The sequence below is a fragment of the Bos javanicus genome, chromosome 26 (assembly GCF_032452875.1).
Source record: "Bos javanicus breed banteng chromosome 26, ARS-OSU_banteng_1.0, whole genome shotgun sequence".
Lineage (NCBI taxonomy): Eukaryota > Metazoa > Chordata > Mammalia > Artiodactyla > Bovidae > Bos > Bos javanicus.
In genome coordinates, this window is record NC_083893.1 from 36,972,631 (window position 1) to 36,989,060 (window position 16,430).

General features: G+C 51.2%; 1 protein-coding gene across 1 annotated transcript in view; it reads left to right on the forward strand.

Moving 5' to 3' along the window:
• Positions 1-808: 808 nt before the first annotated feature.
• SLC18A2 (solute carrier family 18 member A2) overlaps positions 809-16,430 on the forward strand; it is a 41,195-nt gene continuing 25,573 nt past the window's right edge. The window contains exons 1-9 of the mRNA XM_061403613.1: positions 809-898; positions 1,369-1,504; positions 3,085-3,436; positions 12,986-13,044; positions 13,324-13,407; positions 13,701-13,793; positions 14,719-14,808; positions 14,918-14,961; positions 15,031-15,091. Coding sequence (XP_061259597.1) covers positions 1,384-1,504; positions 3,085-3,436; positions 12,986-13,044; positions 13,324-13,407; positions 13,701-13,793; positions 14,719-14,808; positions 14,918-14,961; positions 15,031-15,091 — 904 coding nt within the window. The 5' untranslated portion in view covers positions 809-898; positions 1,369-1,383. The remainder of the gene's footprint in view (positions 899-1,368; positions 1,505-3,084; positions 3,437-12,985; positions 13,045-13,323; positions 13,408-13,700; positions 13,794-14,718; positions 14,809-14,917; positions 14,962-15,030; positions 15,092-16,430) is intronic.

Below are 16,430 nucleotides of genomic sequence, written 5' to 3' on the forward strand. Positions count from 1 at the left end.
TCTGTCCGCGGCCGCCCAACACCAACCGCTGTCCCGGGCACACTCACTGAAGAGGCTTCACGTCCTCAGGAACACGGAGGCTCAAGGAGAGCGTTAGCTCCTGAGGCCAGGCAATGGCACCCCACTCCCGTACTCTTGCCTGGAAAATCCCATGGATGGAGGAGCCTGGAAGGCTGCTGTCCATGGGGTCGCTGAGGGTTGGACACGACTGAGCGACTTCACTTTCACGCATTGGAGAAGGAAATGGCAACCCACTCCAGTGTTCTTGCCTGGAGAATCCCTTGGATGGAGGAGCCTGGAAGGCTGCTGTCCATGGGGTCGCTGAGGGTTGGACACGACTGAGCGACTTCACGCATTGGAGAAGGAAATGGCAACCCACTCCAGTGTTCTTGCCTGGAGAATCCCAGGGACGGGGGAGCCTGGTGGGCTGCTGTCTATGGGGTCGCACAGAGTCGGACACGACTGAAGTGACTCAGCAGCAGCAGAGGCCAGATGAGAGCACTAATCCCCGACTCTTCATCCTGGCCCCTCGCCCTGGGATTCCTGACGTCCTCCCTTTAAGACCCATCCGCTTCACCCTGGCCGGTGTCCCCGGGGCTCACGGCAAAGTGCCCGGACAGGGACAGGGGCGAGGGTCTGCTCTGGACGGGGCGACTCCAGAGTCCGGGCGCAAAGCCGGGTCCGGGACGGGGCGGGGACAGGAAAGCTACTGCGCCGGGAGGGCGGAGGCCGGGGCGCCCCAGCCCCCCGCCCCCGCTCCGCGCCGGCCGTGACGTCAGAGCCGGACCCAGTAAACTGAGCGGCGGCGGCCGGGCGCTGGGGTGGAGACTGCGACCGGAGCCGGCCGGCCAGACGGAGCCCACGGCGGCCAGGGCGGGCAGCCGCAGACCACCCCGAGGTAAGGCCGACCCCGCTCCCGGCCCGCGGGGCTCGGCGCTGGGGACTGATCGCCGCCCGGACGCGCGGGCGAGCGGGGCCCGGCCGAGGACAGGGGAAGCCCCCGGAGGAGCCACGCGCGGGGTTCCGAGGGGTCCCGAGAAAGCCGAGGTGCAGGACGCCTGGTGCGCGGGTAGCGCGCAGCCCTTTCCGAGCGCGCGGAGGGTGAAGTGGGCGCGGGCGGCGGAGAGCCGGGCGTGGCGGGGGCTCGCGCCCCGACGGCGCTCGCGGGCGTTATTACCCCCGGAGCGCAGGTGCCGGTGAGAACGCGCTCGCCGCACGTGAGCCGAGGGTGGGACGCCGGGGGCCGTCTGGCGCCTCCAGGTGAGCGCCGCTCCCCGAACGCCCCTCCGGCGGGCCGGGCCGGGCGAGCCCTGGGATCGAGGGAGCCCGCGGCCCCGTACGGTCCCTGACCGCGCGCTGCGCCCGCAGCCGAGCCCAGGAGTCATGGCCCTGAGCGAGCTGGCGCTGCTCCGCCGGCTTCAGGAGAGCCGGCACTCGCGGAAGCTCATCCTGTTCATCGTGTTCCTCGCGCTGCTGCTGGACAACATGCTGCTCACGGTTGTGGGTACGTACAGACCCGGCGTCCCAGTCCCCCGGCGCGCCCCGCTTACCCCAGCGCGGTGCGGCCAGGTTGAGAGAATACGTTTTTCAAAAAGACGTTCCCCGCCCGAGACTGCCTCGCGTAGGCTAGTGGCCGCGTTTGCGGCTTCGTTTTCCTGGAGGTCCGGTCAAAAAACTGTGACATCAGATAAAACCCAGAACTTATGTTTCCTCCTGATAATTTCCTGCTTCCCCTTGTCACTTTCAACACGATTAAAAAAAATTTTTTTTTAATATTCTATGAAGGAAGAGCAATTTCCAGGATTCAGAATAATATTATAATAATTATTACGACCCCCGAAAAAGGTGGGTTAATAATGTGGTCTGTCACTTAAAGGAACAGTCAGCATACCTCCCTCCATAGAGGGAAGGGACATTTAAATGTAGCGACTCTGCAGATGACTTGACATGGACACATGTCAGGACTCCTATCAAGAGCAGTTTTTACTGGTGGTTTTCATCTTTTTTTGCTGAAATAGATTTTTGAACAGCTACATAATTGACATCCAGGTCTCTTAATTAGCCCCATGAACAACAGGTTTGGCACGCATATTTTCCTGAAAAATACCCCAATTTTTAATGAATAAAAAATGACTTTTTAAAGGGTCATTTCCCTTGTCTCTGTTTAAGTTTTACTCTCTGGACAGTTTTCAGAGCACCAGAGAGTCAGGTTTTCACTTCCAGGAATATGGGAGCTTTGGGGCTCATCCCAGTAGAGTAACAAGGGCCTGTGTCCTCCTTTGTCTTGAATCCTCTGTTATACACATGCCCAAAGCTTCGATTACATCAGCTTTCTTTTCCTTTATGAAAGTCTCAGGAAGTCTTGAATTTGCCAAGTTGTATGAAACATTGCTGCTTCCCCCTCAAGTAATAGATAAAGTGAGTCTAGTGCAGAATTTCCGAATTATTACTTCCTGCCGGTTAATTTTTTTTTTTTTTCCTCTAAGACACATAATGAAATTTAGGTTTCTGTTTTCCTGATTCATTCACTTAAAGGTCTTTCTAGCCTCTTTCTGAGAAGCCCTGGTTGACCCCAGGTCAGCACGGACTAGATTTCAGATCGCATCTTTCTTTCCTTTCCTAAAATATTCCTATGAAGGAGCCCTGTAAGAAGCACAGGGAGCTCTGGGGCTGGTCAGGTCTGCTGGCCCTGAGAGCTCTCGCAGCCTCTGGGGCTTTGTTATCAGAGCTTGTTGTTGTTAAGTCGCTCAGTCGTGTCCGACTCTTTGCAGCCCCTTGGACTGCAGCCCACCAGCCTTCCCTGTGCTTCACCATCTCCTGGAATTTGCTAAAACTGAAGTCCACTGAGTCAGTGATACCCTCTAATCATCTCATCCTCTGTCACCCCTTTCTCTTTCTGCCCTCAATCTTTCCCAGAGCTAAACAGCATGAAATTGTTCAGTGTCGGTGCAGAGGTTCCCTTTCCTGAGGCAGACACGCCACTTCTCTGGGTCCCATTTAGCATTTGACAAGACCACAGTTTTGCTGGCTTTGGTCCCAGGGAAGCTTTCAGTGTAATCACCGTTGTCCTGCTCTCGTCCCCAGTCCCCATCATCCCGAGTTACTTGTACAGCATTGAGCATGAGAAAGATGCTCTAGAAATCCAGACCGCCAAGCCCGGACTCACAGCCTCCGCCCCCGGGAGCTTCCAGAACATCTTCTCCTATTATGACAACTCCACCATGGTCACTGGGAACAGCACCGACCACCTTCAGGGGGCGCTGGTGCACGAGGCCACCACGCAGCGCATGGCCACTAACTCGTCCTCGGCCTCTTCCGACTGTCCCAGTGAAGACAAAGACCTCCTGAATGAGAATGTGCAGGTCGGGCTGCTGTTTGCCTCGAAAGCCACTGTCCAGCTCCTCACCAACCCGTTCATAGGACTGTTGACCAACAGGTAGGTTATATTGTTTCGGTCAAGGAGCTAAATATTCATAATATTGTTCCAGATTATTTTGTTTCTCATTCATTGATCAGAGTCTGGAGATCCAAAGCTGGAGGGGAAATCCAGTCTCCTTCACCTTGTGTTTCCCTCTTGAGTCAGTGGCGATTTCCCATTTGGTGCTCCTTTTCATTGCCACCGTGGCCATCATTGTGGGATTGTATGTGCCACGTGGCTTTCTCTTCTCTTCCACCTCTGGTCATGGACTTCCCAATAGACAGCCAAAGTGGTTTCCTTCAGGGTTGGCTTGGTCAAGGCTCGTGTGGATGGCCAGTTGGGGAACATGGCATGTGATCCATAGTCCTGCTGATAGAGGAAGCAGCTCTCTGACACTGAGGCCCTGGGCAGTGCACCATCCCCTGCCACATGCTGAGCTGTGTCCATGTGCACACCAACGAAGAGAATTTTTTTCCCCAGATAATTCAAGCTGCCCACACAAGCTTTATATTAATCCAGATGTTCTGGAGTCTTTTGAGACCCAGTTTTTCTGAATAATGGTTCACATTTCCATTGTTGGTGGCCATCCAGCTAATATTTGTTTGTCTCCAGCTGAGGTGGTCCAGCTCTGCCCAGGACTTGGGGGCTGCAAGCACAGGACAGGGGGCTTGCAAAAGAGGGGAGGAGGTGTCTGTTGCAAAGAGTGGGAGCTGGTAGAGTGAGTGATGGTGGTGGGCTCCCATCTAAACAGTGTGACCCCAAAAGCAGAGATGTGAAAAACGGTGGAGAAAAACTCCGGTGCCCAGAGTCCTACCTGCGAAGCAGGCTTAGACGCACAAACAAAGACAAGGACCAGAGGTGGGAAAGAGCAAAAGAGGGGTCCAGAGAACTGAGGAGGGCAGGTCTGGGGGACTGGGCGGGGCTGGGCTATGAGGAGCCCCACGTGCTAGATGACAGAGGAGTAGGCGTTTGTTGCAGGAGCACTTGGGAGCCACTAGAGGTTCCAAAGCTAAGTTGAAGAGTCAGGGAAAGTGAAAAGTGAAAGTGTTAGTCACCCGGTCCTGTCCGACTCTTTGCAACCCCATGGACTGTAGCCCACCAGGCTCCTCTGTCCATGAGATTTCCCAGACAAGAATACTGGAGTGGGTTGCCATTTCCTCCTCCAAGGCCTAGTCTTTTATTAAAATATTGCTAATCGTATCAAGATGGTGACAATAGAGGGGTCCTGTGTGGCTGAGAGTGGGGCCAACTCTGGAGGGTTGGGGGCTCTATGAGGCAACAAGGCCTCGGGTGGCAGCAGGGGCTCAAAGTGGCCACAGCAGGCCTGCCTTCCTCCACACAAGCAGTCCTCTGAAACAACGATTTCTGGTAGGGTACCCGTGGTGAGTCGGATGGAAGCAGCTTTTCTACCTCTGCGATGTGATTTTCTGGACTGGGTGGTGCCAGTGAATCCATTTTAACCTTCCCAGGCCACATCCAGCCTGTAGGCTGTGTGGCAGTGTTACCAGGCTGCTGCCTAAAATGCTGAGCAGATGAATGCAGGACGCTGGGCAGACTGGGAGCCCACCAAGAGGCACCATTATTAAGGTGGCGTTCGGCATTTCGTCTATTCTTCAGGAGGAAAACCAGGCAGACCTCTGTGGTTTACAGGGTTTTCTTTCTTTTCTCACGCCTAAGAGTGCTCCTTAAAATGCATCTGGTATAATTACAGAAAACAGCTCAGGGTTTTGTATTCTGAGAAAGTAAACAGCTCAAATACTATATGGGAAAATTGAGGACATTATTGTAATAACACCTTGCCAATCACTTGAACATGAATGTCACTAGCTGTACAGCGCAATACTTAGAAACTTGGCGGAAATGATGTGAGCGTTCCAATCTTCCAAATGTAAATGGCAAATGAAAAGCTTTAAAAAAAATCCCATTCTCGTTTCTAATGCTTTGCTTATGCCAAGGGGCAGGAGCTTGTTTAAAACCAGTGAGACTTTTGCCCTATTATATACTCCAAATACTTTGACATTGCAGCCACCTCAGCGGTAGAGAATCTGTTTAAAACCAGCGAGACTTTTGCCCTATTATATACTCCAAATACTTTGACATTGCAGCCATTCTCAGCGGTAGAGAATCTGCCTGCAATTCAGGAGCTGCAGGAGACGCAGGTTCGATCCCTGGGTTGGGAAGATCCCCTGGAAGAGGGCATCGCAACCCACTCCAGTGTTCTTCCCTGGAGAATCCCATGGACAGAGGAACCTGGCGGTCTTACAGTCCATGGGGTTGCAAAGAGTTGGATGCGACTTAGCATGCATGCATGCAAGGCTTGTGTTTGGGCCTCCTAAAAAAAATTATCTTCCAAGAGAAAACTAATTTCCTTTAGTGACCTGTGAAATTTAGTCTATTTGTATGGTGGAACTTGTCAAGAACAAAATTTTCCTCCCTAGCTGATTTCTCCCAGCTCTCCAGCAAATTTCAAAATAATCTTCGTCTTCTAGCACTGCCTTGTAATGTGGAAATGGAAACAGATTTTAATATCAATGCAGGCAGGCAAAACAATTGAACAAACTCAGTTGTCCCTCCAACATGGTCATGATAAGTAATGTTTTCTAATATTTTCCAAGCCCAGTAGATATGAGTTTGGGGACTTGCAGCATTTCTGGGCACTCTACGGCTCTGCTCAGAGAAGTGATAAATATATTTCTGTTTACCGACTCTTCCCTTGTGAGCCATTGCAAATAGCCTTTTGATGTAATTTGTGCCAATCACATCCGCAATTACCAACGAGATATGTGACTCACATTTTCAGGGTTGTAAAGAACTGAGTTTAAAATAGCATTTTACACTTGGTTAATAAGTTTCTGATTAAAGAGTAGTTAAAACATGAAGCATCAGATCTTGAGGAGGCTTGAGCAAAAGCTTTTGGGGGTGTCTTAGTATTTTTATAGTAGTGGTCCCCAACCTTTTTGGCACCAGGGACTGGTTTTGTGAAGACAATTTTTCCATGGGTAGGGGGTGGGGGATACTTTGGCGATGATTCAAAAGCATTACATATATTGTGCACTTTATTTCTGTTATTATTACATCAGCTCCAGCTCACATCACCAGGCATCAGATCCTGAAGGTTAGGGACCCCTCCCTGCTTTATAGCCAAAGGGGTTTGCCACTCACGAGGATAGGATTCCTCAGTGACTCAGTGGAATGAAATTGCAACCACTCCAGTGTTCTTTCCTGCAAAATCCCATGGACAGAGGAGCATGGCTAGCTATAGTCCATGGGGTCGAGAAACAATCAGACACAACTTAGCGACTAAACAACTCAGGAGGAGAAAGCATTTGTCCACACTCTGGCTGATGTCTTCCTGTCTTCTGGTTCTTTCCACCAGCTTACTGTTAACCCAGTTGTTACCTTTAGTTACGGAATATAAATAATATAGGTAAAATCTGCCTTTTTTGCATCTACTTGGGCTCTCCCTGGGTGCCCCAGGCTGAATGAGGAAAAGTCCAAACAGTGAGTTGTTGGATGCTATTTTTATTCAGTGGGAGGGAGCTTAGGAAAAATCAGCCTGATCTGAGGGACCTCAATCCTCACCCACCTCCCTGGCCCTAGAAAAATACCTTTTTCCATCCCACGATGCACGCTGGCCCAGCCTCCTGGTGTCTCTGCAATGCTTCTGACAGTGGGGAAAAAAGAGACCTCTTGCATGTCCAGAGATGTAGTAGGGAGCTTGGAGCCACTCATTTCTAAAGCTTCTTGCTGTAAGCAGCTGCTGCTGCTGCTGCTAAGTCACTTCAGTTGTGTAAAATGAGACACCCAGTGTCACACCCATCATAACCCGTTGAACCCCCGCATTACAGTCCAGCACCCCATGGTTTGTGGTCACGATGCTGCCGTGTGAGTGGCTTTTGTGAGTGGGTGACAACAGAAGGCAGCCTCCTGTCTTTTGTTTTAAATATTGGGTAAGATCTCATGTCAAACCATGAAAATAAAATATGACGATTCTTCAGATCAGATCAGATCAGTCGCTCAGTCGTGTCCGACTCTTTGCGACCCCATGAATCACAGCACGCCAGGCCTCCCTGTCCATCATCAACTCCCGGAGTTCACTCAGACTCACGTCCATCGAGTCAGTGATGCCATCCAGCCATCTCATCCTCTGTCGTCCCCTTCTCCTCCTGCCCCCAATCCCTCCCAGCATCAGGGTCTTTTCCAATGAGTCAACTCTTCACATGAGGTGGCCAAAGTACTGGAGTGTCATCTGTAGCATCATTCCTTCCAAAGAAATCCCAGGGCCAGTGACGATTCTTGGGAGTATTTAAATGCTCACTTTGCTGCTAGATGGTACAAGTAATTCCCGTTTCATTTCTTCTGTAGGTAGCATATTTTCACTGAATAATTTGTGACCAGATAGGGAACAAAGGACATTTTGACTACGGTGAGGGTGGTGATCACAGGCCCAGTAACACACGTTCCAGAGCCTGTGGGTGTGTGTCTTGACTTGATTGCCATCTTTGAGGCTTGTGTGACTTCTTCTCTAATTCCAGTTTAACTCTTCGTTTCATGATCGCACTTGTGAGTGAAATGGAGTAGAAGGACTTACACGAGCAACAGCTGTTGTCATCTGGCCCAGTAAGTGGGTTTTAGAGGCACGCACATAAAAAGCATGTTCCAGGGAGGTAAACAATGTGAAAACCACCTCTACATTTCTCTCTTCCGTAAGTCAAGTTAAGAACATGGCACCATGGTCTTCACTTGCTTAACATAAGGCTTACATGGTAGTTGTATCTTTAGACCCAAGATATTCCAAATGAACCCGACGGCTTGGGAAAGGGTTAACTCCGGGGAAGGGGGTGGGGAGAGCTCCCTCCTCAGCTTGTCGCTGTCTCAGTGGTCTGCTTTTTATCAAACCAGCATCAGTGGCTTAATTTATTTCCATAGTTACCTAGTATATTTGAAAGCCAGGTATTCTTCCTCACAAATCTTAGCCCACATCTGAACGACAGGGAGAAAGCTGCAGGGCATGAAATCCCCACCAAATCGACTGTGTGTTTTTGTGGGTTTTTTTTCTCTAGCTTCAGGCAGTTGGTCTGAAGTGGGTTCTATAGCAATAAGCAGTGACCTTTTCAAAAAGCGTCTCCATGGACAGGGAAATCTGCCACTCTGGGAAGGGATCTCCCATCCCAGACGTCGTGAGGATGGAGAGGGTGTGACAGAGTGTTTGCGTTGAAATCAGAACAAGCTGGCTGTGGATTTGGGTCCTTCCCATGGGAGCAGAGCCCTCACGTGATCTGTGCATCAAGGAACACCCGGGAGAGTAAGAAATTCAAGACTCATGTAGCTCACTCCACGCACGTTGTAACTGAAAGAGACAGACCCAGGGGCTAAACCTAAGGATTTTCTTTTATTTATGAAATGGTTGACCACAAGCTTCCAAGTCCTGTTGGACTTTTTGTGACCCAATGGACTGTAGTTGGCCAGGCTCCTCTGTCCGTGGCATTTCCCAGGCAAGAATAGTGGAGTGGGTTGCCATTCCCTTCTCCAGGGGATCTCCCCGCTCCAGGGATGGACCCTGTGTCTGCTGCACACCACTGAGCCACTAGGAAATGTAAAATACCTCTCTGTTTACTGCTGTTCACCATTTAGGAGTGTGTTGAGATAATTGCAAAGGGAGATGTCACCTCTTGTCTCCTCTGGGGCAGTTTGTTCCCTTCTCTGTCCCCTATTCTGCGTCCTTGCTTTGGTTATTTACCCAGAAGAGGGAACCGAGGCAGATCTTAGCAAGCCTGGGACAAGAGTTTACATTAATCTCTGTGGTAAAGATAAACTAGTCCGTAGCATAGAGAACAAGTATTGATTGCCAGTGATAATTTAGGAACATAATAGGGTTTCTCCACTGACTGTGTATGGATACATAATACATGTAACTTTTATTGCTTTGCACTCTCTTCTAGGATTCAAATATACAATTTTTACTCTTATTCCAATTGGATTATCTGTTCCCTGATGCCCTGTGGAGATGACTGTGGGCCAGGATGACTCACGAAGGGGTGATAATGGGATGCTTAGGTAAAGGTTTGCCGCATCAGACATGGCTCGGCTCAGTATCACTTTAATTGAGATGGCATTGAATTGCGGCAGGAGGCCAAATCAGACATTTATGACTAATGTCAGTTGAGGTTCTGACCATTTAGGAGACATTGTGGGGAGGGAGAAAGGACAGTGGCCATCTGCCCACCACTCAGTGACCCTGGGGCCTTGGGCAGCTGTCGTGAGGCAGGTGTTCAGGGGGACAGGGCATTCTGAGGGTGGAGAGCCAGGAGCTGCCCATTGGGCTGCATTTGCCTTGGGGCTGAGCTCCAGAGAAGGACGCTGCCCAGCATTTGCCACTGGGCAACCCTGCCAGTGGCTTGGCCAGTGTTGAAAGCATAGGGCACACGAGTCTGGTAGTGAGAAGGAAGCAGCAGGATCCCAGTGATACCCAAAGTGTCTGGTTTGCTCTGCACTTGTGGCTGAGTCACAGGCTCCACCTTTGAACCTTGACTTTCTCATCCGAGATGGGGGTTTGGACTGGCCAGCCTTTGAGTTTCCTTCTAGCTTTGCCATTTGGTTTTCCAGTCATGCTTTATTAAAATCCCAAGGCAACTGAGAAACACAACAGTAGCTGCTGCATTTTTAGAGAAAAACACAACACCTGGTCTTGGTTTAAAAGAATCATCCGTAAGTGCGCAGCCCTGTGGGTACCCAGCCACCTGGTATTAACAGGTACTGTGGGCACACGTTCCACGCACCCTGTGTGAACCTCTGCTCCTGCGACTGGTGTCCCCACCAAAGTGTATACTAGTAGGACCCGGCCTCATCGACACTCAAGATTATGCCCTCTGCCCTGACTTTGGGGCAAGTTACTTAAATCTCTTGAGCCTCCATGTGGCCATCTGAAAATAGGACTGGAGCCAGCTACCACATGGAATTGTAACAGTCACAGGTGACTGCATGCTTATCATCTCCAGGAGTGCTGGAGCCTCCTGCTAAGAAGGCGCTCACACCAGCTGTGTCCTGCCAGGTGACCTTGGTCAGTGGCTGGGCTGTCAACTGGATGTAATATTACTGGTATTCCAATAGCTTTGGCTTAAGTCAGTGGTTTTCCAAGCTGGATGTTGAAAGGGATAAGAAGCCTCTGTTCATTCCAGGGCAGCTGTGTGTTCGTTCTTCCCCCAGACATGCAGCGTTATTCAGTTGCTCAGTCGTGTCTGACTCTTTGTGACCCCATGGACTGCAAGCACCAGGCTTCCCTGTCCTTCACCAGCTCCTGGAGCTTGCTCAAACTCATGTCCATTGAGTCGGTGATGCCATCCAACCATCTCATCCTCTGTTGTCCCCTTCTCCTCCCGCCCTCAGTTTTCCCCAGCATCAGGGTCTTTTCCAGTGAGTCAGCTTTTTGCAGCAGGTGGCCAAAGTATTGGAGCTTCACCTTCCAATGAATATTCATGGTCGATTCCCTTTAGGATTGACTGGCTTGATCTCTTTGCAGTCCAGGAGGCTCTCAAAAGTCTTCTTCAGCACCACAGTTCAAAAGCATCAATTCTTTGGCGCTCAGCCTTCTTTATGGACATGCAATAGTTGCTGAGAAAATAAACTGCCTGTGACTTCTCTCCGAGCCTCCTGGAAGTTTCCTTCATCAGTTTCCATTAGTGCCATGTTGGATCTGGTGTTGTGAGCAGGTTTCTTTTGCCTGCAGAAGTAAGCACAGAGCAGTCGGTTTGGGGCTGGTGGAGACGAGCAGCTGTCATTTGATGGCATCTGAACTGCAGTTCAGCACCTTGGTATCTTTCCTAGTTCACCAGATTGACTTCAAAGCCTGTTTTGTGAGTTACAAGCTCACTTCAGGTCACAGCAGAGGAGTCTTTGCATCGGTTTGTGGGGTGGTGATTGCCTGAGAATGCGATGATTTTATGATGCTGTTTCCTGGATGCACATGAAGCAGTTAAAAAATTATGTAAGTGGGACCAGAACTTTTAGAAGGTTCTGTTCAAAACCATATATGCCTTTTGGCTACCAGGGGAGGTTACTAAAGTAAGTCTGCAAGGAGAAGGACTGGATGGAATGGCCCTAAGTGGAATTAGCCCTAGGACATCAGACAAGTCAGTTTTTCATACCTCATCTGTAACATGTGGAAGTGGTCCATCTGCTCTTATCACATCAGGGAGCTCATGGGTGGAAGTGCTTGGAGAATAGAGTGTAACCTTAGGTGAAGGTATTGTTATGATTTTTCATTCCAGCCTTGAGTAGAAGAGCCCTCCCAGGCTGTGTGACTGGTACTCAGGGCTCCTTGTTCCTCGTTGGGTTTCTCTCCAGGGTCTTGAATGTCTGGGGCTGGAGGAAGATGAGGCCTGGAGATGCTCAGGGCTATTCTGGGCTGTGACACAGATCTCGAGGGCTGTAGCTCAGCCAGTCCCGGTCCCTGCTTTTTTGTGATTTGTTCCTGGCAGAAAGGAGGTCAGGGGGCAGGAAGCTGCTTTACTTTCATGTGCCATCTATATGACAGGGACAGCCTGCTTGCTTAATCTGCAGAAACAGGTAGGGAAAACAGGAAGAGAATGGGGGATGAAGCAAAATTTCTGAAGCACTTGTCATGTTCCGGGTGCCCCGGTAGCAGCTTAATAGCCATGTCTCATATCATACCCAATCCACCACCCAGGTGGTACCAGTGGTAAAGAACCCACCCGCCAGTGCAGGAGACATAAGAGATGTGGATTCACTCCCTGGGTCAGGAAGATGCCCTAGAGAAGGGCATGGCAACCCACTCCAGTATTCTTGCCTGGAGAATCCCATGGACAGAGGAGCCTGGCGGGCTACAGTCCATGGGGTTGCAAAGAGTTGGACATGACTGAAGGGACTTAGCATTCCACCTCTGGGAAGTGGGTGGTGGTCTCTCTTTGAGCCTTGGGGGAGATCTACTTGAGTTAAATGGCAAGGCCAGGTGTCCAGCCAAGGGTGTGATACCCAGACGTTGAGGTCTCCCCACCTCTTCTGTCTGCCTGGTGGCGGAGCCCTGTGCTCTGTGGTCTTATGGAGCAATTAGGATGTTGAAATTTTTGCACAGAAAACAAGGCCTGTATCAGGGTCAAGGTGAAGATAGATTTGGAAATGTCCTCGTTTCCTGATGCCTCTTAGACGTACTGCAGTTGTGTCTGCTGCCCATGGAATCTCTTGATGACCTTTTACTAGAATCATTTGATTCCAGCTGTCCCTCTGGGGAAGCTTCAGCCAAGACTCTAATTAAAGAAAGTTTTACAAAATGCTGGAAACAGGGGCTATGTATTTGAATGTGTTCTGGGTTACTTGCCAAGATTTTATTAACATTTATGCCAGAGAAATTTCCCCTCAGAGTGGCAGTCCCTAAATGTATTCACGTTCTAAGACAGTCAAACACCAAAAGGTCACGGAGGAAGCACCAACTAAATGAATTTTTAGAAAAGTTGACCAGACGCTTATCCACCAGATCCCAAAGACTAATAGGAGAAACTCAATAGAAATACGGAGCAGTCACTAGGTTCTCTCTGTGGTTCTGTTTTGCAGAATTGGCTACCCAATTCCCATGTTTACGGGATTCTGCATCATGTTTATCTCAACAGTTAGTAAGTGTCTGACATTTGCCTTCTGAGTTTGGGTCACTGGGTGGGCTCTGACCACCACCAGCTGGGAATTGAGAACACAGCTGGGATGGGAGTGGGGGTAGGTATGTTGGCAACAACTGCAGAAAGGAGTGAGGGTCTTCAGGGTGGGTGAGGTCTTCAGGGAGCCAAAGCATGATGTGATTAATCCAGAAGTACCCTCATCAAGTTAAGGGAGGCCTTTAGAAAGGTCCTGTTTGAGCAGATTTGGTCACCGTGCCAGCCTGGCCACTCTCTCCGCAGTGTTCGCCTTCTCCCGCAGCTACGCCTTCCTGCTGATCGCCAGGTCCCTGCAGGGCATCGGTTCCTCCTGCTCATCTGTAGCTGGTAGGTGTGGAACCGACTAAGTCTGTGCCCCGGGGCCTTTGGTCTGTGGGAGGACCATGGGCACCGCCTTGGCTGGCGACCCTTTACGGAATGAGCTGGAATAATTCAGGCAATCAAGGTATCGGTGGTGGTGGTGGGTGATGGGTTTTTGGATGTTGCTTGACCTTATGTTTTGTTGGTCTGGCAGGTGTGGGAAGACCACCGTCTGGGCTGGGGGTGGGCAGAGATGCGAGTCCTCAAGATAATTCTGTTGCTTCCGGAGCTTGGCTGTCACTGTTTCTTTCCCTGATTAGGCATGGGCATGCTGGCCAGCGTGTACACAGATGACGAGGAGAGGGGCAACGCCATGGGGATCGCCCTGGGAGGCCTGGCCATGGGGGTCCTAGGTGGGTGAGGGCCGCCGTAGAGGGAAGGGTCTGTCCTGTGTGGGACACTGAGCCCCCTTTCACTCTACTGTCCTCTGTCTCCTCCCTCCTTTCATGGAGACTTTGAAAAATGGGACATGTCCTGACCTGGGTGGTCCTGGGCTCCCCAGTCCTCTCTTCCCAATCCAGATGAAAACGAGTCTTGAACAGGATGCTCTGCCAAGGTCCCTGCCCTAGAACATTCTCTGAGTTTCCATCCCGCCCGAGGACCTCCCCACTTTCTGAGCCTGCCTCCCCCACTTGCTCTGGCTGAGCTCCCAGACCAGGAACAGGCACCTTCCCTGACAGATCCAGGTCGTCTGCCTTCTCTGTACATTCCTGACCTTCGTCTGGGGGCCCACAGTCCCTCCTTGTCTGCTGCTTCATAAGGACCCTGCAGTCCTCCCTGGCCTGTTTTCCTATGCATGTCTGTGCCTGGGCCTTACTTCTCTCTGACCTTTACTTGTGGGGTTTCCCTCCTAGGCTCTTGCCCATGTCTCAGGTGTAAAACCACTTAGAGGAGTTGCCAGGGTGGTTTAACACTCCTGAACAGAATATAGGGTGGTCCTTTCACATACTGTCTGGAACCAAGTAGAGGGGCTTCCCAGGTGATGCTCGTGGTAAGGAATCTGCCTGCCAGTGCAGGAGACGCAGGAGAGGAGGGTTTGCTCTCAGGGTCAGGAAGATCCCCTGGAGTAGGAAATGGCAACCCACTTCAGCATTCTTGCCTGGGGAATCCCATGGATAGAGGAGCCTGGTGGGCTACAGTCCATGGGGTCACAAAGAGTCAGACACAACTGAGCAACTGAGCACGCATCGCGAGAGGAGCACGAAGAAGATGGTTCTGGTCGAGGGGGTGGTCGGCAGTCCTGGGCCCGGTACCAGCCCCGCTCTGTCTTCCTCGCAGTGGGCCCCCCCTTTGGGAGTGTGCTGTACGAGTTTGTGGGGAAGACAGCTCCGTTCCTGGTCTTGGCTGCCCTGGTGCTCTTGGATGGAGGTGAGTGAGTGAGTCCTCTGGGACCCCTGGCCGTGACCTCGGGGCCCTGGGGCTCAGCATCCTTGTGGGCAGGCCCTCGGGGCCTCACCTCTCCTTTTTCCTCCCGTAGCCATTCAGCTCTTTGTGCTCCAGCCGTCCCGGGTACAGCCAGAGGTGAGCAGCGGGGCCAGGTGGGCACTGTGGTGGCCGCATGGCCTCTTCTAACTCCTGTTTTCCCGACAGAGCCAGAAGGGGACGCCGCTCACCACCCTGCTGAGGGACCCATACATCCTCATCGCTGCAGGTGGGGCTCCCCCAGCACCCCGGCACTTCCCCATCAAGCGGGTGGGGGTGGGTGGTGAGGACCAGTGTTGGTTTTGCTGCTGGAAACATTGCTGCTGCTGCTAAGTCGCTTCAGTCGTGTCCGACTCTGTGCGACCCCATAGACGGCAGCCCACCAGGCTCCTCTGTCCATGGGATTCTCCAGGCAAGAACACTGGAGTGGGTTGCCATTTCCTTCTCCAATGCATGAAAGTGAAAAGTGAAAGTAAAGTTGCTCAGTCATATCTGACTCTTCGCGACCCCATGGACTGCAGCCCACCAGGCTCCTCCATCCATGGGAGTTTCCAGACAAGAGTATTAGAGTGGGGTGCCATTGCCTTCTCTGTGCTGGAAACGTTGGGCTGTAGAAAAACATAAAAGGCACAAAGAGGTCACACACCAGAAGAAATGTTTTTCTTCCGTCGTTGATTCCTGACACAGCCAAGCTGCTTTGTTGTTTTGCATTTGGGGCAAAGATGTCTGAGTCACAGAGATGCCCTCCATGGAGGATTGTTTGGGGCCAAGCTTGTTCGCTGTGTTTGTGTCAGCGGGCATCACGGTTTGGCCTTGGGCTTCCGGAATGGGTCTGTGGGCTCCCTGCAGGCATCTTAGGTGGGTGGTCTGATTTCACCTTGGTATCTGGGAATGGAGACCGACAGCAGGGCACTGGAGGGTGAAGGGGCGCCCCCTTTCCGCAGAGGGAATCCTGTGCAGCAACCAGAAGACATCCTCTGTGTTCTTAGCAGAGAGAGGATCAAAGGAAGCCGTGGGGTGCTGTGGCTCTTGCGGGGGATAATGGGCTGTATCCATCCAAGTGACCATCCTCCCAGGACCATCCCTGTGACCTGGGCCTGGAATTGCCTCGTGAGGAACTAGTCTTAGGTGGCCTGGGCCTGGACACAGTGGTCAGCAGCAGCCCTTGAGGTCAGGGGAGCCGTGCAGTGTGGGTTCCCTCCTGTTAGGCTTAGGTGTGTCTAAGCAGGGGTCACAGACATGAAGGCTGATTTTTTTATTAATATTTAAAACTTTTTATTGGAGTATAGTTGCTTTATAGTTTTGTATTAGTTTTTGCTGTGTAACAAAGCAAATCAGCTATATATATGTATGTATATACATATATGTATCCCTCCTTTTTTGAGGCAGGCTTGGCAACCCACTCCAGTATTCTTGCCTGGAGAATCCCCATGGACAGAGGAGCCTGGCAGGCTACAGTCCATGGGGTCACAAAAATTCAAACATGACTGGGAGACTAAGCACATCCCTCCCTTTTTGGATTTTTCTTGCCATTTATGTCATCACAGAGCATTGAGTAGAGTTCCCTG